The following is a 24203-nucleotide window of genomic DNA, read 5'->3' on the forward strand; positions in this document are numbered from 1 at the left end:
GGTGACCAGGAAGGATGTGGAGTGGTAGATAGTGACAATTTTGGCATGTGGGCAAGGACAAGACAATAGTTAGGTGGCAGTTACACAAGCAGGGCATGTGATTGTAGGGATGTGTGGCTGTGAGCTGGGGTATTGGAGGACACCTAAAGCACACAGGTGGCTGGAGGGGGACTCGATTTCTGGTATTGTCAAGACTGGATGAAAAAGATGGTAAATAAATTATTGAAGGTCTCAAAGATGAAGACACCTGACTTCAGAAATATTAATGGCATCATCTGCCCAGCAGCTCCTGAGTCTATAGATGAATGCAGGTATCTGGGGAACAGTTGGGCTTGCATATGTAGAAACAGATTCTGTCAGAGCTGGAGCTTGTAAACTGGGATCTCCATCCCAACTCCCTTTCTCACCAGAGCTTAAGGTCTTTTCTGCTTGTCCTTCCCTGTCTGCCCCAGCAAGGCAAGTAGCTGTAGGAACATTCCTCAGGTATCTGAACCCTTGGCAGTGCAACTGTTCCTGCACGCTGAAACTTGGCATTAGAAAGTGTCACAGTAATGTGCCAATGTAGTCAGATCAAGGCTTCATGGAGCCTAATGCTCTGACATTTTGCTTCTTAACACTGCCAACAACAATGCTAATTATTACTTGCATTGCTTGCATTTACCTACAGCAGCTCGCCTAAGCCTGGCCACTAGTCAGCCCCTGGATTGTAATGGCTACTCATCATCAAAAGCCAGGTCAGCTGGAGCTGTTTCAGATCCAGAATTGAGAAAGGCCTTGTCCTTAATTTCAAAGCCCTTCAAACCCAGTTCCTGTGGTGGTACACAGAACAAATACACTTCTTCCTAGTGTTTTTAAATAAGCATACCCTTAGTGAATTTAGACCTATGTAGAATGCTCCCTTTTAATCAATGATGCAACTATTTTTGAGTAAGTTTTAAAACACTTGCTTAAATGTAAAATTTCCCATTTTTGGCTTGAACCAAACTCATAAATTGACAGAAAATGGCACCTCTTATCTAGTTTTTCCTTGTAACTCGCATTACTAAACAGACAGCTACTTCAGATAAGACTCTATGCTACTAGACCCTGCGGAACCACAACGTTTGTTCAGGTTGGAGGAGGCGTCCAAGATTATCGAGACTAAACTCGGGCTGGTCTCCACCAGGTCAGCTATACCTCAGCTCCAAGTGCCACCTCCAGTAGCCACTCGGTCGTTCCGGGGCCGGGGCCGGGGCCGTCGCCCCCCCTGCTCCCTCTGCGGCCCGGGCCGCCCCAGCCGGGCCCAGCGCGAGGGCGGGGCGCGAGCGCCTCCGGGAGCCGCCCCCGGCCCCGCGCGCTCCGAGCCAGCGCGCGAGCCAGGCGGGCCGGGCCGCGCGCATGCCCAGCAGCGCACCGGAGCGGAAGCGCCGCCCCGCGCGCCTGCGCAAGGGGGGATTCCGCCAGGCGCCAGGACTTCAACATGGCGACCTAGGCCGGCCGCGCCAGCGCCACCGCGGGCGGGCGAGCGAGCCAGCGAGGCCGCCGCCGTCGTCGTCATGTCCCGGCACAGGAACGTCCGAGGATATAACTACGACGAAGGTAGCGGTTATGGCGAGCAGGCGCTGGTGACAGCAGCTGCCGGTCCCTCCGCGCTCCTCCCGGCCTGTGCCCCTGCCACCGGCCGGGCCTCCCGTCCCGGTGGCCGCGGGCAGGAGGGTGTGGCGGAGCCCGCACGGCGGTAGGGGAGGGCCCGGGGGGCTGTCAGGGGCGGTGGGAGGGGAAAAGCCGCCCCCTCACCTCCCCTCGGCGGGGGTTGGCCGGGGCTCCGGGCGAGGCCTCTCCCCGCCCCGTTCCCGGCCCGAGTGGGGACGGTCGGGCACACGTGGCCACTCCGCCATCCAGGACCTCCTTCTGCCGCCGGGGCCTCCCGGGAGCTTCCGCACGAGGAGAGCGTGGCCTTGGGACGAGGTCCAAGGCACAGCTGGGTTCTACCTGCATTGCCTTGAGCTGCCCAAATTGACTCCGCTTTTTAGTGGCGGCACTGACTTGAAAAAGGCCTCAGTACGGTTGAACCCATCCATTTTTAGTCTTGCAAAACATAAAAGTTTGTATTCACGGCCAAACTCTAGCAAAGTGTTGCTGATGTTAATAGGAGTCAGCAGCTGTTACTTGAGGAAGAATCTTAAAGATGGAGTTGTGCATTTAAGGAATAATCTCGTTTTCAGGCAGCTTTCTCATTTTAATTAAGCTTCTTGCACGGAATGAAGGAGGTCTTCCATAAGAACTTGTCTTGTACCTGCAGTTTTCTTTGTGCCCTGGCCCCATTAGCTTAGGCAAACTGTAAATCAGAGTATTTTTTTCCCCCTCAAAGTCATTATTGGCTTGGGCTGTGGAGAAATGGACACACTTCAGTTCATTCTGGTATTTTGAAGAACCCTTAGGTAAGAGAGCAGCAATTTTGTTGCTTCACTCTCAGATTATTAAAAAAATGCAAGAAATGCTTCAGCCTGCCTCTGCTCTTCAGTTGAGTGAACAGACTACACAGGTTTTATGTATTATAGTAGTGGAAATTGGGTTTTGCACTCTGATCTTGGAATTTCTTGGAAGTTGTAAATTCTGGTGAGCTGTGCTGGCTATGTGTTCCCACCTTGTGGTTTCTGCTAGTGTAAATTTACCTTGAAAATCTTGAACTAAATTAGGAATTTTACTGCTTGATTTTTCATCCTTTAGAGACCATTTTTGATCACAGATGGGTTGAAATGTTCGTTTCAGCTGATTCTCTGGATTTTGAGAAGTTGAGTACGCAATCCATAGAGTTAATTTCAGTGTTCCTAACTCTCTTTTAATGAGTTTGCTGAGATACACAGTTATTTGCTGTAGCCATTAAGTTGCTATTTCTATTGGAAACATCACTGTGAGGTTACCTGTCAGGTCTTGCCACCATATGTTTTTTCTGTAGTCACACAGAAACATTTATGGCCCAAATGAAATAGGCTGTTTTTTCTATTTAATGCAAATTGTTCTTTTTACGCTGCGTGTGTTTCTGTAATGCCCATATATGATTCGCATTTCTCAATAGAAAAGTTTTAGAGTAAAATATTTAGAGTATTTTTTGGTTTCCTTTTATAGGAAAGCTTCTGAGGCCTTAGATCTTCTGGTCTTTATTTGACCACGTTCCATTTTTTTCCCCTCTCCTTTCTGAGATTCTGTGATCATAACCAAATGTGATATGCCATCTGCAAATATCTTGGCAATACAGCTGGAATGCTTAAGTAGCTTTTACTGTGTTCTCTGTAATTTATGTAATTTTTAAATGCTAATTGTTATGGTCAGTGCATGTGGTGGTCTGTCTTTTAAAACAATGAAGAATAGATATTACTTGTGAAACTGCCAAGTGCAGTAATGTCTTTAATGTTGTTTATCACTTTTTTCATGTATTTCATTATTACTTAGTGAAAATCACACTTTTTTTTTAAGATTGATGTAATACTAGGATTAGTTTTTGGAGGGGAAGTTGCATAACTTATTCTTTGTATTTCTTGGTGCCCTTTTTTTATGAGGAAAGAATATTTTTGTCTTTAAGTAATTGTGTAAGATACTTGCTTTTTACCCAAAACAATTTTGCATATTTGAAGGGAATTGTGAATTGTTTTTTTTGCTTTGCTGAACTTCTTTACAAGGTGGATGGGTGTAAGCATAAAATAGAGAAGAAATGTGAGACATGCATAGGAGCGGAGTAGAAATGCTGATCCTGAGTTGTTGGAGTAGAAATTATAATTAAACTGTCTATATGGGGTGAAGACTGAGAGGTCAAGCAAACATATCAAGAGAAGTGCTGTGGGTAAAGATTTGTGGAACTGTAGAAAGTTGGATTTAGTCTGTGAGAGCAAAGGAGATGCTGAAGGAGGAGGTGTGAAGTGTGGTAGCTCTTGAAAATTTTCATTTTAATGAATAGAGCATTAAATGTTAAATTATATTATTGTAATGAAATTACAATGTATTATTGGAACCTAGAGGCTTCTTACATCGGTAAATAAACAGAATCTAACTATACTTCTGGAATACAGGAAGTGCATTGTTTCATAAAACCTTGTGCAAAATCTATGCTTTGAATTATATTATTAGATAATATTGTGCAGATTAATCTTGCTGTTTTTGCTTCATAGACTTTGAAGATGATGATGTGTATGGCCAATCAGTAGAAGATGATTATTGCATTTCTCCTTCAACAGGTTAGTTCAAATAATTATCAAGTATTGCTCATTGATACCTGTTCAGATATTTATTTCTAAATTAAAACAAATTTTAAAAGCTAGTGACACTTTTGAAAGGTGCCTAGTGGCCATAATCCTGTTACAGTCAGTTACGTAGTATTAGGCATTGGATTTTTGAAAGTCCCATTAGACAGCTGGCCACATCCTGAGTCCTACATATATATTATCCTAGATGGCTGGAATGTACTTGGTAATGTAAAAATATGCTCTGTGGCAATGTGTTAATAATCTTGAAACATTTGGTATCTTTTCACATTTATTTTATCTGGTTAGTAGGATCTACCTGGGTTTAACAGTTGTTAACCTGTGCACCTGATAGTTGATGTCTTTTACTCATCTTTGAGTAAATATGGGTTGCACTGCTGGTCCTCTCATGCAAGAGCATGTGGAGCTAATCAGCCTTCCAGCATTTGCAATGTTGCAAAGTAGATGTAAAAATAGCGATGGCTGTGTGCTCAAGTAAGGCATAGTTGGAGTGGTTCAGCCCAGCTGAATTCAGCCTGGCTATAGAACCATTAGTTTGTGTTCTCCAGTCAAGTCTCTGGCAGGATTATCAGTTTAGGGTTTCCCCAGATTTGGTGGCAGTGTTTCTAGAGCTGAATAGGCCCTGGAAATAGTACAGCTGGTGTTGACATGCAGCTGTGCTACTGCGGGTAGCTGATTTGGATCTAATCCACTGTGACTGTGATGTAGTGTGTGACCTCTGACCTCAGGAACTTGAGATAGTTAGGTTTTAAAACTCTGGTCCATCTCCCATGCTGTTGATTTCAGTCATGAAAATGTGCAGTGTATACTTTTTGCTCAAGTGTAGACTGATAAACAGCAAAATTAATTCCTGTCTGTGTGCAGTAATTTTCCTAAGAACACTTTGTGTGGAAGCTTCAATTATAAAATAATCTCATCTAGATTGTATAACAATAGTTACTTCAGTTATGGTGATTGAATATGAAATGGTGTGTATGCATTTGGGAAACAGTTGCTAGGAGTTGCTACTTCTGTGGATTTCAGATTTTACATCATGAGAGGCAATTAGTTTACATTATAGTTTGCATATTTCTGAGAGAGTATAATGACTGGGGTTCTTTTTCAGCAAGGAGTTTTATCTGTATATGCCTTAATATTACTAAAACAGAGTGAAACCACGCACTTGTTTAAAGTTTTGTGTGAATATGTGTTCTTAATCATGGGCTGTATTTCTAATGAAATTCCAAGAAAGAAAGGATGTGTTCAACTCTGTTAAATTCATATCAGTAATTTAACAGTCACATACTATAAAAGCACTGTTAGTTTTATGCTAACTTTTTGTGATTCAAATAAAGTTTAAAAATAATTGTATAAGGTTCTGGAGACATTAGGCCATAGATTCGTATAGACAATACTGTTTTTCCTGGAGTATAATCTTTTTTGTAATGATGAACTTTGCAGAATTATTGCATTTCATTGTTATGGTGATATTGCCCAGCCTGTAGTTCCAGTGTGATGGCAACTTATTTATATTTTAGCATAAGCTGTTGTATGCTCTGTGCAGTCCTCAAGTAGTAATTATACAATAGTGTCTCACCACCCCTTGAAACCCCTTGAAACTGCAGCAGTTCAGCATCCTAACTTATTTGACCTTTAGTTATGTTTTGCTTTTAAAGGAGGAAGAAGCATTTGACTTTTTTTTTTAATACTTTGTTTTTTACCTAATGCAGCAGCTCAGTTTATTTACTCCAGACGAGACAAACCAGCCACGTTTGCTGAGCCATTAGAAGAAGAATACGGCTATGAAGGTACAGATGCTGCTGCTGATTGTTTTACACCCACTCATCAGTTGGCTGAAGTTGATAGAGGTAATTATAGAAAACAACTATCAGAATAATCTCTTACATGAATTAAAGATTTACTAGGGTAGTCTTAAATTAATATTTCTTACTTGACTGACATTGCTCACAACTTTGGAATCTTGTTACTAAAAAATACCCTTAGGGAGCTACCTTCAGTGGTCATTCTTCAAGTTTGTAATTACTTTTTGTGTACTACTTGTAACTTGGTTGCACACATTGAAATGTATTCTTAGTTTCTTACTAGAAATAATGAGATTTTATGTGAAGTGGAGGCATTAGAACAGCTGTACTGACAGCTCAGATCTTGACTCTTGAATATTATAACTGAGTATTAGAATTAAAATTATTTCTTTGTTTTGCATTCCAAATTATAGCAAGTAGCAGTATTTAAGAGGTTTTCAAAGTCTTGCATTTCCTTGAAAGAGTAGCCAATATTCTGTACAATCTTTTCTTACCCTGTTTTGAATTCGTAAGACTTTTGTTTTCATTCATTCTTGCAGCCGTGAATTCCACATTGCAAGCTGAGTTCTGAGCTGAGTGGTTGGGGAAAAATACTTGATTTTGTTTTTTAAACTTCCTGCCTAATTGCCTAATTACGTGCTTTGTGAAAAAGATTCACAAGTCTCTTTCCTAAATATTAATGGTTAATATAGTTTTTAATGTTTTGGAAATAATCAGGGTTATTTTTAAAATGTTGAAAAGATCAGACTAAAGTGTATTGACATTTGGTACTTAAAAAAGTTGCAGAACATTCAGAACAGTGAATTCTAAAGAATTTTGATTCCATGTCAAGTAAATTGGTAGAAGTTAAGCTAATGCTTAGAGATATGGTTAAATATGATATGTTAGGGAATAATATACATGTTTTTATGGCAGGAAATAAAGCTGTGGAGGACAGTTTGAAAGAATTAGCCAGTATAATGCTACAGGTCTTCTAGACAGTGTAGTCCTCTGGATTTGTGGAATGCTTTTGACAGGCTCAACCAGTTAAGAGCTAGTATTGGAGCAGGAAGGAAAGTAACATTTTAGACTAATAAAAGAGGAAAAAGAAACCTCAAAATATCCACTTCTACTGTGAAAACATTAGTGGTCTCACAAGACCTATTATGTTTGATACAGTATGTAGTGTTGGCCATTAATACAAAATTCTTGATGTAGCCAGGGTGGCTGCAAAGAGTTTTACAAGGTTGTTCTTGTTGAGTATTAGATAGTAAAATGTCAACCAGCACATTGTGCAGGGCTCTGCCCACACTTGTTTTGCAGAACAAATGTCTGGGGAAGATTCACTTGCTATTTGAATTACAGGTAAAGGGTGCTAATATAAGTAACCTTGTGGAAGGTTGGAATTCTGTGATGTTGAATTCCCTTAAACAAACTTACTTAAACATCTTCCAGGATGTGTTCAAATAAAAATATGTAGCTGTCTTCCTGTTCTTCAGTTCCTTTTTTCTAAAATCTGAACGGGCAGAAACTGGGATTTCAGGAAGATTTTCTTCTGCTCTTTAGTGTTTGTATGGCTTGCAGTGAGTGGCAACCTGGTGAATTTTCAGTCTCTTGTTGTCCAGCAAGTATCTTAGTAAAGGCATATTATAGTTGCAGAAATATGCTCCAAAGAAAATTGATTTTATCAGCCAAAAATATATTACAGTTTTTGAAAAGGTAAAGATTACAGGTAGTTTGAAACCTGGCATGTTGATCCTGGTTTTCAGTTGTTAAGGCCTGAGGACCCTGAAAATGCTGTTTTACTTTGGGTGTTAATTGTACCATCTGTAAACACTTAAAATGTGCTGTTTAGTGGGATTCTACATTGACTTACTATATTACTTTGGATAATTTTACCGTGATTATTTGTACTTCTTCTCTGCGGTGAAGATAGTTATTTTATGACATCAAAATGTTTCAGTACTGAGACTTTCTAGATTAATAAGTAGTCAATAATATGTTCTTTATTGCAATTTCTGAAATAGGTCAGATGTTCTGCAGGGTGTGTGAACAAAGTCTATCAGGGCAGTAAATGAGATTGAAGTTAATTTCTAAAGGTCTTATTGTAATATTTTTCCCTTCTGTTCGCAAATTGGAGGTGTGGTGCTCGTGGTTAGGCCATTGAAGACATACTTTTGGGCAGCTTATAACAATAATGTGTTTCTTTCAGCCCGTCTTAATTCATGCCTTGATCAAATGAGAGAAGTTTTGGCAGAGTCCATACCAGAACAAGCAATGGTCCAAGCAGTACTGGATACTAAATTTGATGTACAAAAGGCTTTGAATCTTGTGCTTTCACAAGGCAGTAAGCAAAATGTGAAGACCAAGAATAAGGATGCTGTGATTTTAGCAAAGACTACAAAAGGTATACTTCTATTTAATTGTTTACTTTCAAGGTGATTAATTTCTATCAATGATTTAATTTTGTGAAGATGCTTATCATTGCAATAGTCATTTCTTGGAAAATAAAAGAAAACTGACTTACTATATGTGTATTCTAAAACATTTAAAGGAAAGAGCTTTTCTTGAGCTTGAAGTCAAAATAACACCTCAGTGTCAGTTTCAATTCAAGCTGCGACCATCTACAGTTCATGATAGATTTCTGATTTATAATATATGACTTAACTGAATTAATGCATGTCCTTAAATTTGGAAAGCATCTTTAAATGTTTAGTGCTTCTGTTATTTATTTGGTAAATTGACATCTCTCATCCCTAGTATCGACCTTTTTAGGTAGTGTCTATACAGTAGTTTACTTATTTTGATCTGTACTTAAATATTTGTACTCTTCACTGGCATTCTCTGCTAATTCTTCAAGTTCTTGAAGTATTTCAGTAGATGCCTGTAATTTAATTGTAGAACATTCCTTACCTTTGAAAGACACTTAGTAATGAAATGCCTTTTCATGTTTCTTGATTTTTTTTTTTGTTGCTGCTGTCAACTTTTAAAAAATGGGATATTTCATTATGACTGGACTTCCATCTGAAAATTATTGGCTATTGTAAGGTAAGGAGACTTACATTGTTGTCCAGAAATGTGTGTTGATACAGACAGTTTCTCTTGTGCAGTAGACAATTTTGCTGACAACACCAACAAACCTGGGTTTGGAAACTTGACAGCCAAAAGTGATTCAGCTCTTTATTCTTTAACTACAAATTCTGAAAAATCCAATATACCTTCATGTGAAAGGAAAGCATTGAAATCCTCTTCATTTGTTCTGTCATCTGCGTTCAGTGATGATTTGTGTAAAGGATCATTTTGTGAACCTGTGAATAAACAGGCAGAGAAGCAACTACCAGAAAGTGCTAATGCAGTAAGTTTGGTTCCTGACAGTCAAGACGTTTCCTCTAGCATAGGAAGTAACCCACTGAAATGCAAGGAAACTCAGGACTTGAAATCCTTGCTGATGCAGAATGTGGTTTGTGATTCTCTGAGTCCTGAGCACAGCATTCCTCTTGTTTCATCAAAAACTTCTGGTTGTAATATTAATGCAGATTTTTATAGTCCTCCATGTTTAGCAAGTGCTTTAGGAAACTTGGCTCTTGGTAATGAAGTCAGTCATACTGTAAATAAAAAGAATCAACTTCTTGAAAATTTTTCTTCACTTGCACGAAGTAGAAAGCAAGAAAGCCCCTCTTCAGACATGGCTGCTTTGCCAGTGTTAAGATCTGGAAGTACATCATTGGCTGACTTGCTTCAGGAGCATCAGGAAAGCAGTGCTAGCCACTGTTACTCTTTGGCTGATCTTTATACCCAGTCAACCGCAAGTCTCACTGATAGGAAATTGGGAACCTCATCATTATCACAACTAGTAAGTCAATCCCAAACTTCAGGTGGGATGCCAGAGCTAACAGGATCTTTGTCTTCTCTAGCCCTTTCTACAGTTTCTCCAGTAAAGGAGGTTGAGAATTTATCACTCTCGGATTTAATTGCAGAGACTATTGAATTAGATAAAACTGAGCAAAGGACTGACTTGCCCTTGTGCAATGTAATTGAATTGAGGCCCTCCCAAGGAACGAACATTGATTTAAGTGTCCTTGTGAAAAATGCAGAGGTATCTACAGAGAAAAGTGTGCCAGGACAGTCAAATATCTTAAGTCCTGAAACAAAACTTGTAAAAGAAAAACAAGGAAAAGGTTCTGGTTCTACCAAAACAAACAGGAAACCCAAAAAAGGGCATGGTCTTAAGAGGCAGGATTTGTCCCTTTCATGGATTAAGGCGCTGCGTGCAAGACCTTCAGCTTTTGCTTTAACCTTGTGCCTCCGTTATCCTCCAAAAGGGTATAAGCGGCACACAGTTGGGATACATAAAACTTTCCTATACAGTAGACAAGTACAAGATGTAAAACCCAAGGAAACTGGTCCTACCATAGCCATAACACCATTTGACTTCAAATCAGCATCTCCTGATGATATTGTGAAAGCTAACCAAAGAAAAGCTTTTACAAGACAGTAATGAAAAAAACAAAAGAAAGCATTGGTGTTGATATTGCATTATATTAAAAAAAATTATATAGGACCTATTTATGATCCAGAATTGATTTTTTTTTTCATTTTTTAAATTGACATATTACACTTTTTGCTGATAGGTAGAAATTTATATGTGAACTTTTAAAGTGTTGCACTGAGTATCTTAATTTTTGCATAATTTTCACTGGCAGTTTAACATTTTTAACTTTTGGAAAGTCTTGAACTTTACTATACAGATACTGCATGTAAAAAATTCTGTAAACACCATTAGACTTCTTGAAATATCACTCTAGGTGTTAAGATACAGTTCATTGGGAAGAAAAGTGGACTATTATTTTATAATGCAATTTACTTTTGCTACATGGTGTATAGTTTGGGGAGCAGGAACTTCAGTTTATATTACAACTGTTTTATTAAATGTTCTTAAGGTTAGATTTTCTGGTAAAGGTATGTTATTAAACTGCCAGTCTTGTAATGGATGTTTCCAGTCAATATCATTATTCTGTCTTTATACTGATCACACTATAACAACAGAAATGCCTTTAGTTTTTTAAAACCTCAAGAACCTCAGGTTTTGACAGTTCTGGTTGTGGTAGTACATGTGTAGTTTTTGATAGGACCAAATCTGTAGGGGAGCAAGCAATTAAATTGTTGTGGCCCCCTGATTCCAATTAGCTATCAAAATGTGATATCCAGCATTTTAAACCAGCAATTTTATAGGTATGTACATGCTGCATGTATTTCATAAGAAGTTTTCCTAGGATTCTATTGTTTATTCTCAGTCTTTCAGAGAATTACTGAAGTATTGGTTCTTTCAAATGTAGCATGAGAATCTTTCTTTGCTCAATGGAAAAAAAAATTCAGGCAAAGCCTAAGTGCTATTTGTGTCTGCCTCTTGTCTTTTTTGAAAAAACTTCTTTTAGAAATAGAAATTCATTCTCTTCTACTGTTTGAACCCATTGCTGTTATTTTGAATCTTTAGATGAAAGATCCAAATTGGAGCATTCTGGACTTACTATGGTGCCCCGTTATTCAAATTAGTAGCCACATGTATGTTTTCACTTTCCTTTTAGTACACATTATGACCTCTAATATATTTCCAGTGTCATGGTCAGTGTTTTAGATCCAGAACAACAATAAGTTCAATGGAGATACTGCTGCAACTAGAAAAACATGCATTCATACACTTATGCTAAACTTGGCAGCTAGTATGAAACACTAGATATGACTTTCATCTATTTTTAATCTAATTTTTGTTAAGTATGTTACATCATAAAGAAGACAAAACCTTTAGGTTTATTCCTGACTTCAGGTTGCACTATGATTTTGTTTCTAAATAAAATAAAACAAAACATGTTCCAGTTCTCTCAGGTACAAATTTAATGGTCTGTATATTTTGCTTGTTTGTCTAGTTGATGCATTTGTCATTTAGGACTAAGAGCAGTGTGATATTTGACCTTGTGAATTAAATTAATGTTTCTTACCCTAATTAATAAAAATTTTATATAATGACAGTGCTGCAGTGTTTATGTTCCAGTTGACGTGTTAATCTATCCTAACCTATTTGGTGTTCCTTTAAAGGATTAAACAATACAATCCAGTGTACATACTATGATCTGATAAGTTCATTAGCAGGAGCATAATTGATTTCCTGAGACGACTTTCTACAGAAGTCTGGTGGATACTGATTGTAATACTGATTGTCATAATACTTAATTAGTCATAATAGCAAATTCTACTGTATCAAGAATATGAAATGCTTTTCAGTAATCTGTTCTTCTGCAGTTAGTCCAAGCTTTAACTTCCCCCTGCTTAAAAATCCAAGCCTGTTTTTCATACTGACCAAAGGATCGTATTAGCAGAGTTTGTAATTAAAGCTCACTTTTCCCAAAACTGTGTGTATTTTTTAGTAGAGAGATTCTAATTTTTCAACATAAAATATGAATGCAAAGTTTGGCATTGTTGTGCCTGTTATATTTGTAGGTGGTTTTGTTTTTGTCTGTTTCAAATACTCCAGAGGACTTAATTAATGTCAGTAGAGATTTCTAATGCATGTGGGTCTTCTAAAGTTGAATAGCTTTGCTTTCCCATCTAAATATTTTCTTATTTTCTTTGTCTAGCTTCACTTTGGTTTTGGTCTGTTTTCTCATTCCCCTGTCTTCCCTTATTTGCATAAAACTTCTTAGCATTTGTAATAATTTTAGATCATGAACTGGACATACAACTAAATATAGGTCCTGTGGATACCATTGGAACAAGTAGTAGTGGGCAATCTGTAGTACTTTAAGCTCAGTTTTGGCATAGTTTTCATGCAGATTAAAGCTTGAACAAGTGACTGACGCCAAAGAGCATCAGCATTGTATGTTTATCATGGATCTATCTTACTATGGGATTGTTACCTTAGTAAACAACGTTGGATCTTGTTAGGTAGCTAGATTTTCATATATAATTACTTTTTCATTGGCATTTGACTGTGGTGTTAGTGGTCATGAAGGAGCAGTATATGCTGTTCACTGTATAAGCAGTAGGAGAGGAATTTTTCCTCAGTTTGCAATCCTGAATCCTGAAGTAAGACTTGAATTAATACAGACCTGCAGGCTGAACATTGGAGAAGGTACCTAAGTAGTGAATAAACCTGAATTCCAATTAATTTTCAGCAGAGATTTATTTTCATGACTAGACAATTTTATAGTTTTGTTTTTCTAAACAAAAAGTATTGTGTTGCTATATTTGCTTTTTAAATTAAACAGGTATTTTAGTAATTTCCTTACTTATTCCTTTAATTCTTTGCTGAGAACGAGGTGTATGGTATAGAAGACAGGTTTAATCGTGTTAGAATACTGCATGATATGGTATGTGGAATTTTTGTTTAACAACTGTGTTTGGCCTTTGCTCTGAACATTCTAATGAATGTTAGAATTCTAGTGAACTAAATCTGCCTGTTTTATGCTTGACACAGTGAGCTTATTTTCTTAATTTATGTATATAATTCCCCCTCTCATTTTGCAGCTACTGTCTATCTTTGGTTAATCATGGGTTAATTGTGTTACTTGTTTTGGGATTCACATATTAACATTGCAAAATACTTGTCTGTGTTTGCATATAAACAGAAAAAGATAATATTAAACTGCATAGATATAGTAATACTGTACACTCCTAAGGCATTTAGTGCATCAGATTTATTTTGTGCATAATTTTTAAGTGGCTGCTGGCTATTTTCAGTACAAAATTGACTTCTGGATGTTGCTTTATGTATTTAAATAAAATGCCTGTTATTAAAGGACTGAGTTAATTACAATTTCTTGTTAACTTACCTGATAGAAATAGAGTTGAATGTTCTGTAATGTTTATATCTGTTGTGGAAACAGGCTCCAGTTCTTGTCTAGGTTTGTATGGGCACTCTTTGCATAGAAGATTCCTTTGGAGAAAGTAAGGCAAAATCTATTTGGACAGTTCTCAAGACCTTAAGTTTCACATGCAGCAAGGTGCTTGAATTTCTAGAACTTTTTCACAAGAGTATTTCAAAATGTTATTTCTAAGAGACTAATTGGTGCAGGGAGGTAGTCTTTGCAGTCTTGTGTTTTGCCCTCTTTCTTTACTGTGCCATTGCAAACATTCTATAATCAACAATTTCTGAAAATCTGCACTTTCTCAGAAAGTTAAACAGCAACAACTACAACTGCAAAAATGAGTATCTGGAAAAAAGATTTGTATGAAGATAGGATGTGGCTTGTCTTTTTATGAAGCATATGTAGTTTATTACAGTGCCATTTTACAATGGCAGTAGTTTTACCTTTATACAACAGCTGTAGGCTAGATTCTTTATGCAAAGAATCAATCGCATCTTTTTCAAATCTAAAGTACTCAATTTCTCGAATTTTTAAAATGTTTTTGTATTAGGTTTGATTATGGATCAATATTTCAAGCAAATATTTTGTCACATTGTAATTCATGCAGTAAAGGTAAACTTCCTAAAGCGCTGAAAGGGGGTGCTTCTATTTTTTTGGGTTGTTGTTAAGTTTTTTTTCCCTTGTGTTATTTTTTTTTAATTTAGCTGAATTTTTATGGGTATCTTATGTGTTTGTTTGTTTGTTTTGTTTTTTTTGTTTCATTTTGTTGACAGCTGATAAACTTAGATTTTATGTTCAATTTAATGTGTCCAGACTTCTAATTAGAGGATAAGGAAATGTCATGAGTGCAAGTTACCTATCTGCACTGGAGAACAATGTGAGGAAACAAAGAGTCAGTGGTGATTTAATTATTTATATAAGCACACTCTTCACTCCTCATTGCTATCTCAATGTAGTTCAGTGGGAATGGGTCTCTATTTTAGTATTGCTGTATTAATGCAGCCAGTTGCTCCTTTATGTGGTCTATTCAAGTACACCATTTTACCAAAAAATAAAAGCTAATTGCAATTTATGATTTTAGGTGTTTCTTGAGATGAGCAATCTGTATGAAACTTCTCATCAGCTTCTAGCGTCATCATGGAAGTGTTCTTTATATGAACCATGGGCCATCTTAAAAATGGCCCATTAGAAACAGTTGTCAGTGATTTCTGAGGTATGTCAGTAGTTTGTTGCTCAAATAATTGATTAGTATGCTTAGTGTTCCTTTAGAAAATAACACATTACCCTGTAAGTTTCTGGTAATGGTAAGACCAGAAGATGATTAGAACCTGTAAAATGGTTGTAGTCTGTAGAGATTAAAATGATATTTGAAAGAGAATTCTTGAACCATTTCTGAAGAATTAGACTTATGAAAACTTAGTGAAAGTTATTTTATTCTTTTCCTAATGAGATTATGGAGATTTTTTTAAAGAGTTGCTCGTGAAGTATTTACTGATCATCAGTGAGGTCCCAGCTGACTGGAAGCTGGTGGGCATTGTCCCGATTTTCAAGATGGGTATTAAGGATGAAACTACAGGCCTGTCAGTCTCACTTCAGTGTCTGATGAAGTTATGGAGGAGATTATTTTGGGAGGTATTGAAAAATATCTGAAAGACAGCCCAGTCAGTGGTCACAGCCATTATGGCTTTATGACAGTAAAGTCCTGTCTGATTTGTTTTATGACAAGGTAACCTGCCTAGTTGACCAAGGGACTCCAGTTGATGTAATCTTTTTGGATTTCAGTAGAGCTTTTGATACTTTCACAGGATCCTTCTGGACAGAATGTCCAGCATGCAGCTGGATAAACACATCATGAGATGGGCGAGCAGCTGGCTCATGGATTGGCCACAAAGGTTTTTAGTGAGTGAGGTGACATCAGACATCTCTAGTGGGACTCCATCCTTGGCCCTGTGCTCTTCAACATCTTCATAAATGACTTGGACACAGGACTGGAAGGGATACTGGGCAAGTACTTAGATGATAAAAAACTGGGAGCAGCTGCTGACTCCCTTGAGGGCAGGGAGGCCCTGCAGAGAGACCTCAATAAATTGGAGGGTTGAGCAGTCACCAGCCAAGTGAAGGTCAGCAAGGGAAAGTGTCAGATTCTGCACCTGGGGTGGAAGAACCCTGGAGATACATTCAGACAGGAATGAGAGGCTGGAGAGCAGTGCCATAGAAAGGGACCTGGGGGTCCTGGTCCATGACAAGTTGAACACGAGCCAGCAGTGCCTTGGCAGCCAGGAAGGCCAGCCCTGTACTGGGGGGCATCAGACACAGCATCAGAGCCGGGCAAGGGAGAAGATTGTCCTGCTCTGCTCTGAGCTGGGGTGGCTTCACCTCGAGTGCTGGGGGCAGTTCTGGGTATCACAATATAACAACATTAAACTGTTAGAGAGCAGTCAAAGCAGGGCCATGAAGGGAAGCTGTATGGGCAGTGTATGAGTATGAGCTGTATGACTTGTTCAGCCTGGAGGAGACTGAAGGAAGACCTCATTCCAGTCTGCAGCTTCCTCATGAGGGGAAGAGAAGGAGCAGACACTGATCTCTGTGGTGGCCAGTGACCAGACCTGAGGAAATGACCTGAAGTCATGTCAGGGGAGGTTTAAGTTGGATGTAAGAAAAAGGCTCTTCACCTCAAGGGTGTTAGGGCACTGGAACAGGCTTCCCAGGGAAGTGGTCACAGCACCAGCGTGACAAAGTTCAGGAGGTGTTTGGACAATGTTCTTGGGTGCAAGGTGTGACTCTTGGGGATGGTGTTGTGCAGGGCCAGGAGCTGGACTTTGTCCTTGTGGCTGCCTTCCAACTCAGAATATGGTGTAATTTTGTGATTTTGTCAGTGTATGGAGGTAATAGCTGATGAAGACAGACACTATTTTGATATTTTGAGTCTTTTTATCCATAACATGAAAGAATGGGAGCTTAATGCAGATTTCTCTTTTTTGAGTGGTAACATATGTTCTTGACAGGTGTAGCATTTCTCAGGTGCCCTTTGTTCTGGTATCAGTGATATTCAGAGATTGCAATTTGAAACAGTCTTGTAGTAAGTTGTTCTCACTATAGTCAAGACAAGCAATTTTTTTTTTTTTTTCAGGAAATGTAGCTGGTATTTACTGGTTCTCCGAAAAATCTTTCTTAAAATTCAAATTTCTAAAAAGTATTTATGTGAAAATGGTACCCTCAGTGAAAAAGATCTGCATTTTCATTTCATTTCTGTGTGTTTCTTTTCTAGTTAAACTACATTTTCGTTTCCTTTTGCTTGTGTTAGTGTTACAGAACAAACAGATACTGGTGATTGAGCAAGGTTCTATTCCATTTCAGGCACCACTAACAGAATTGTTAACCACTTTATGACATTAAGATTTTTGATTTTAGTGATGCTTGAATAAGAAGGAGGTCAGATGTCTGTAAATGTGCAGTCCTTGCAGGAAATAAAAAGTGCTGCAAACTGTTTGGTTTGATTGTTGTTGAGGCAACAAGGAATCTAGAGTTGAGCTGTCTTTGTGGTGCCTATTTTGTTTTATTTTGTAATTTCTCAAGAAATTAGCACCAAGAACAGCTCTATTTTTATAAATATTTAATAAGAAAAAAACTTTACAATAAAGAGTCAAAGTTGAAAGTGAGGCACAGGAAGCTGAAAAGCCTTACTCATGACATGCCAGATGATCTAGGAATAGAGCATGTCTCACATTTAAGTCTAAGTTTGTCGATATTGGGCTTTTCTACTTTCTTTTTCTAACAGAGAAACAGTTCATAGATATTAATAGAGAAACAGGTATTTATTTCTTCACTGGCATGTATTTTTGGTTTATGTTTTTTATTAATTCTGCATGTATTCAGGATTTTGACGTAACTGTTAATGCAGTGTGGGCAGTTTCAAGAAAAGCACAAATATAATTGGTAGGTGCTTACCTTGCATTTTGTTAATGTTTCTTTTTATTTTCTGATTTTTTTTTTGCCTCTCCTGTATAAATATCTTCCTTCATTTTTGTTTTACACCAGTAGCAGTTAAAAATGAAAAAAAAATTATACAAACATGACCACAATGTGACTTGATGTAATTAGCTCTTTCTTTTCACTTAGTTGAATGCAGTAAGATTTAGTTTTGGTTCAGAATGACAGGTGTTTCTCTTTCCATGGGCAAATTCTTGTTTGTTGACTGTCTTTTTATGTTTCTGATGGACATTGTGATAGCAGTTACTTCCTAGTGCAAAGTGTCAGAATGCAGATTATTGTGCTTTAACGGATAAATTCTATCACTCCTGGTTGTGGTTAATGAACAAATGAAGTTGGGAGCCTTCAATAACAAAAAAAAGCCAACCAATACAAGACAAACTGATAATTTTGAATTTTATTTATAGGGAGACTTCAAAGAAGAGCAAACATTCTGAAGTTTAATGGTGATGTACAATATATTTTCATTAGCTTTAGAGTTCCTCAGGTTTTACTGTCGTTTATCATATCAGGCTCTGTTGCTTTGATTTTGCTCATTTGAAAATCCATTATTTATAAATTGGTAGCTCAGAAGAAATTTTTATTCCCAACTTCAGTTGGTTGTGATAACTTTTCTGTAACATTACAAAAATGTAATGCCTGCTACAGAGATGAGGACCTGTTGTACTTAGTTATGCTCAGATATGTTATGCATTCAGTCTGTGACAAAGAAAATGTTTTCTCAGTGGAAATGTTTGAAATCTGACATGATATATCTTAAATCATGGAAAGTAAATGAGATTTTAAGACTTCCGTGTTTTGGGTAAGAAAAATGTATACACAGACTTTGCAAAGTTATTGAATCTTGACACGGAGGTACTGTGTGGGTTTTAGAGAGGAAGTGGCTTATTTCAGGGAAAAATGTGTCACCAGCAATGAAAAGCTTTTTAAAATCCTTTGAAATACATTTTTGAGATTCTCCTCATACATACTGTACACCTACACTGGAAAAAGTGACACTCCAGGCTTTTTCTGAGTTTTCCTTTATGGTCCTCTAACACTAGTTTGGTTTACTTTTGGTAGGACAAAGTGTAAACCAGGTACAAAGTCAGTCATTTCCGTGGTTGACTGTATCATGTATGAAAATTGGGTGCTTTTCTTGGAAGCTAAGAGAACTTGGATGAAACTAAAAATGATAGTGTCCTTTTTAGAACTTTGGGATTCCAGAAGAATCAGAGATCCTGGGGAAAAAGCTCCACTTGTTCTTACACTGTCCTTCTATCTCAGTCCATTCGGGTCATGGTAAAGATCAACTACCACTTGGTTTTATCAGTGTCTTTAGAAGGTAAAGTGAAGAATGTACTCACCTCTCAGGCAGGATTGCTGGATTGTCAGGAAGATATGATTGGAGTCAGATTTTTTAGGAATCCTGTTGTAAAGACGGGTGAATCACTGCTGCTGTGGTGCTGTCATGTATCAATTTAAAGATTGAAATCCTCCCTGAAGTTTGCACTTGAGTACTCCAAAGCAAGGCAGCTGGGAATGCTGACATGGTAGTGTTTCGTAGTTGAAACCTAGTGCATTTCAGCTTTAGAAACTAGTAAGACATCTAAACATTAGAAGTGACATATCCAATCCAAAATAGTGGGAGTGAAAGAAGCAGGTTAAAATACATTACCTACTGGTAAAAAGGAGCTTGAGTGCTATCAGGAAACCTGGGAAAATTCAGAAATTAAGTTAAAAAGTAAAAGCCAGGATTGCATAAAAATGCAAGCTTTAAACACAAAATTACTTAACAATTTCTGTTTATGCAAAGTGCTTTTCACTGCAAATACTGTTCCTTCCCTAGAAGACTGGTGTCATCCATGCAAACTTCATCTCTGTACAGTCTTCTGGATGTGTTTCTGAAGTATTGTGGATGATTCAGAATCATTACAAAGCATATTATTTGCATATTCTAGTCTATTATGGCAGGTACATATCAGACGTAACAGAAATGCCACCACTTGTGTGCCTCTAGTTACACTTGAACTGTTTTCTTATTGAGTACAAGATAGGACCCATTTTTCATCATCTCAGCTTCTGCATTCACAGCCTTTCAGTCTTCAGCGTGGACACTTAGAAATATATGAAGTACCAGTTTATTCCCTTCTGTTGTGATGATTGAAATGGCCATTGCAATTAGAAGTCATGAGTCTACTGTCAGAAATTAATGCTTACAATGCCAAAAGCTTGGAAAACTAACTGACTTTATTGTGGAAAATGCCTGTGTCTGAAGAAGTTGTAATGCCATATTGTCAGAGACATGGAAGAACTTCGAATGGCTGTTGCTTCAGTTATTTTTTATATTTTACTGCCTATAGAAGCTCACCCTAAGTGGAAATTTTGTATCTAATTAATTCCAAAATATGGGTTGAAGTTATTTTGGGTACTCCTTGTTTGAGTCCCTGCTGCATCTTTTTGTGGTTTTAGAATCACATTTTCCTATTTTTAATGTTTCCCTCTTCCCCATTGCTGACCCACATAAACAGGAAAATGACTAACTTTGCTTGTCCACTAGGCAGGATGGCATAACTCTGTATATACCAAGGGCTGTGCTTGAGTTGAAGAAAAGGAAAAAAAACCCAAAGATCTTAAATAAACATTTTTCAAGACACAGATGTGCTTGCTTTAAATTTAATGCTTTTGATGCCATTTTTATGATAACACGTATGCAAACCAGCTATTACAAGACTGTAGATGCTATCTGTGTGCTTACAGGTGCTACTGTAAATGTGAAGCGTAGAGAAAAACACGAAGCAATGAACTTGAGTCCGTGTGAGTTCCCTTCTAAAGTCATGATAGAGTGAAATGCACGGCTTTGCTGGCAAATGAAATTTTCTGGCATTGATCTGTATCTGATAAATCTTCCAAAGCTTGTCTAAAACTGTAGGCTGTACTTTACTATATTCAATTTTGCTTCTAAACTAAGATATGTGGCTTTTTATAAATCAGTTTTTGTCTCTGAACCATTTTGGCAATGGAGAGCAGAGCCTCCAGTGTTACGCTTCACATTACATCTATATATAGGTTGTTATTTTCTAAATATGGGTCTCTCTTTTTCAGATCTAGTAATATTAGGTTTTAATTTTTTCTAGTCTTAATTAAACGAGTTCATTTTTGATAATGCTGAAAGTCAGAGAAGTTTGGCTGACAGCAGAAGAGTTCCTAGGAAAATGTGGAATAAATAAATTCCAGAGTTATATATATTCTAAGTATCGGAAGTGTAGATAAGTAATGCAGATAATGTAAAACATGCTGCAGTTAAAAAGAGAAAACATTTCTTATGCTGAAGTGTGGTGTAATTTTTATAAACTTTTCCTAAATTTTAACACAGAATAGGTAGGGTTTTTAAAGTTTAATTTTGTGTTTCTCAAATGTGTGCTGCTGCGCATTGCAAGTAGCTTTTTTGTACCTTGCTTACTCCAGGTTGGCCAGTATCTACGCTCTTCTTTGCAGTGGTTTCCCTGATAAATACAGTTAGAACTTAATTCTAGTATTTTGTATCAGTTAGCCACTCAAAGGCCTTTTGTCAAATAAATCACCAAGTTAATGGTAGGTTCTTTAAATCCTTAGTAATGTTTGTTGTTGCTGATAGCATCCATAATGTATTCCTTAGGAAAATATGTCTTTCTTGTATATAATCTCTTGTAATTAGGTGTTTGTGCAAACTGCATTGCAATGGTCCAGGAAAACTTTGTGGCTTTTCAGATAGCTCAAGATTAGTCTCTAAATTTGTAGTAATAGTTGTGTGAACTTCTTTCAGGTTTGTGTTTTTTTTGTTTGGTTTTTTTTTTCTGCTAATGTTGGCTATCTGTTGGTTTTGATATTGTGGAGATTCTGGACTGCAGATAAATTAAGTGCCTTTGATCAGCCTACTGCATTGATGCAGCTTAAGTTTGTTTTGCAAGTTAGATTCAGAGATCTTTAGCAGTTTCACACCTAGCATTCGAATATTCTTTGGATTACCAGTAAGACACTTAAATAAGAAAGAATGCTGAGGTTGTTTTTTTTAATTTGTATTTTTAGTAGCCATTGCTTCCTTTTCATTTCTGATCTTCCTCAAATGTACTCTATTTATGAATGGGACAAGATGACAGTGTGGCAAACTAATTCTGTTTATTTAGGGAATGAGTGGGATGCTTTCCATTAGAATTAAAGGAAGCAGTGAAAGATGTTCTTACAGTGAAGACAAACAGAAAATTTCACAAAAACAAACTAGAAGAAAATTATGTGACAGTAAAGTAAGACTTTGTAGTATCAAACTTCTTTATCTGAACATTTCTATCTCAAGCTTTGAGAATGTGGTCATCCTCTCCTGTAGATCTATTTGGTTATTACTTGTCTTTTGTTAAAGATAGCTGCTGTTGAATAGGTTTGTGTGTGTGCTAATCGAACTTTTGTCTATGTAGCACTGAGGGCAAAACTGAGATTGCACTCTTTCTTTCCAAAAGGGAGGAACTGCTCAAGTTTAGGAAGTACATGCAAAAAAAAAAAAAAACCAAAAAAATTCCTTTACAGCAGAGGAATATTTGTAAAGTCTACCAGCAAGAGATGCTAGAGGTGATGTGGCTAGCTATATCAGAAGAGCTGAGCTTTGAATGCCAGTAGTAAGGCAGAATAAAATACTGGTTCACCAGCATAGTTATGAGCAGTCAGGGTCTCTTCCAGTTGTGAGCAGTCAGTCACATGTGGAATAGCACAACTTCCCATACCCCATTATGTTAGGGACAAATCATCAAGAACTAGATACGAGCGTGACTGGACTTGAAGCCTCGTTTCCCTTTGTTTCTCTTCAGACGTTCCACCATGAGTGGCAAGTAGTATTGAGAGGGGAAGATGTTTAAAGTGGTCTCTAATATAAAATAGGGAAAGCATTCTGCTAAATAATAGCACATTGTGAAATGTAAACTCTAGTATTGAATTGCAGGTTGTGAGCATATTGTAGCATATTGATGGTGCACCACTTTTTTTTCATGATGTGAGAACACTGAAAATAAAATTAAGCTGGAAGGAGGAAATCTTTAGGTGTTTTCTTCTGATATTATGTTTTTAAAATTGAATGCCTCTAGAGTATTTAAACTGTACCATCTACATATAAATAATTTTTAAATATAATATTTAAATTATTTTAGGATGAATCTGATATAAGAAAAAATGTTAAACTTTACTTGGCTTTTCTGAAATATCCATGAAAGAATTGTGATCCTGCAGTTTTTTTAACTCTCCCCACCCACCCCCATGTAATATGTTGACGTTGAGTAATAATGCAAAATTAAACCAATAGCATGAAACATCATCCCTTAATCTGAAATCTTGGAACAGTTGAGGTAAGGAAGAGCAGGTTGATCAATATTAGTCTTATCTGGAGAAAAGATGCAAAGGAGAAACAGCACCTTGTTAATTACTTTTCTTGGTTCTCTTAATTTTTGCTTCATTATTTTACATTTAATCCTAGTGCAAAAAGCATTGTCAAAGGGTGTATGTTCACTCAGCATGTTTCCTTTGAACAGATTGTGTGAAATGTTTAACTTGACCTAATTTACACGTGCAAAGATCAACGCATTTTTAATTCCTTTTATTTCTGATTTGTCATTTCTTAACATTTGTTCTTTCTGAATGGTATAAATTCGAGCATTTAACATTTTTATCTTTAAAGTAATTGTTCAGGTGGCTTTTAAATGTATGTGTTTAATTTTTAAAGATTCAGTTTTTAAAATTAACTTAGTTAATCTGTTATTTAACTTTTTACGAGGTTGTACATTTTTAGTAGCTGCTTAAGTTTTGGATATTAAGAGATTAGTTGAAATAGAAAAGAGATAAGATTTTCAGCTATTCTGTTTTGTAAAGTTGTAAGTACCATCTCTCCTACTCTATCGTATTTGATTACACCTCTCCGGTAATTAAGGGCCTATCGGCTCCTAGGTCTGGGAGTTCTCTGTTGGCACCTGTCACCTGTCAGAGGTACCTTTTCCATCATTCATGTGTGTATTATTAGTTCATGTGAGCTATTTACAGCAGTTAGATATTTACCTTACATAAAGTGTCTGTGTGCACTGCTACAAAACCTGCTCTGAAAAAAATTCCCATTTTCTTGGGGGCACACAGGCAGGCCCTGTTCTGCTAGATTGCTTTAAAAAGTGAGAGCAAATATTAGGTGTAACATCTTAGTTCCTATTTCACTTCTTATTCTTGGGTTCACTGAACTAGCAGCCTTGCATGGAACATAACTGTTTCTGAAGGTGAGCTTGTTAGAATGTCAGTCTTGTGTTTTACCTTCACTGGAGCCTGCCTTCCAGCATCATTACTTCTGG

The 24203-nt window shown here is 37.3% G+C and overlaps 1 protein-coding gene across 2 annotated transcripts in view; it reads left to right on the forward strand.

Moving 5' to 3' along the window:
* Nucleotides 1-1429: 1429 nt before the first annotated feature.
* HBS1L (HBS1 like translational GTPase) overlaps nt 1430-24203 on the forward strand; it is a 58982-nt gene continuing 36208 nt past the window's right edge. Inside the window, exons 1-5 of one of the 2 annotated variants that reach the window (XM_014263580.2) lie at nt 1430-1578; nt 4146-4211; nt 5948-6085; nt 8232-8426; nt 9073-14053. In XM_014263580.2, coding sequence (XP_014119055.1) covers nt 1536-1578; nt 4146-4211; nt 5948-6085; nt 8232-8426; nt 9073-10517 — 1887 coding nt within the window. In that variant the 5' untranslated portion in view covers nt 1430-1535 and the 3' untranslated portion in view covers nt 10518-14053. Of the gene's footprint in view, nt 1579-4145; nt 4212-5947; nt 6086-8231; nt 8427-9072; nt 14054-24203 lie in introns of those variants that run through there. The other variant, XM_005518369.3, reaches the window with a different exon arrangement.

The sequence above is a fragment of the Pseudopodoces humilis genome, chromosome 3, assembly GCF_049639895.1.
Source record: "Pseudopodoces humilis isolate 2021_Gansu_Grassland_sample_001 chromosome 3, ASM4963989v1, whole genome shotgun sequence".
In the NCBI taxonomy this organism is placed as follows: domain Eukaryota; kingdom Metazoa; phylum Chordata; class Aves; order Passeriformes; family Paridae; genus Pseudopodoces; species Pseudopodoces humilis.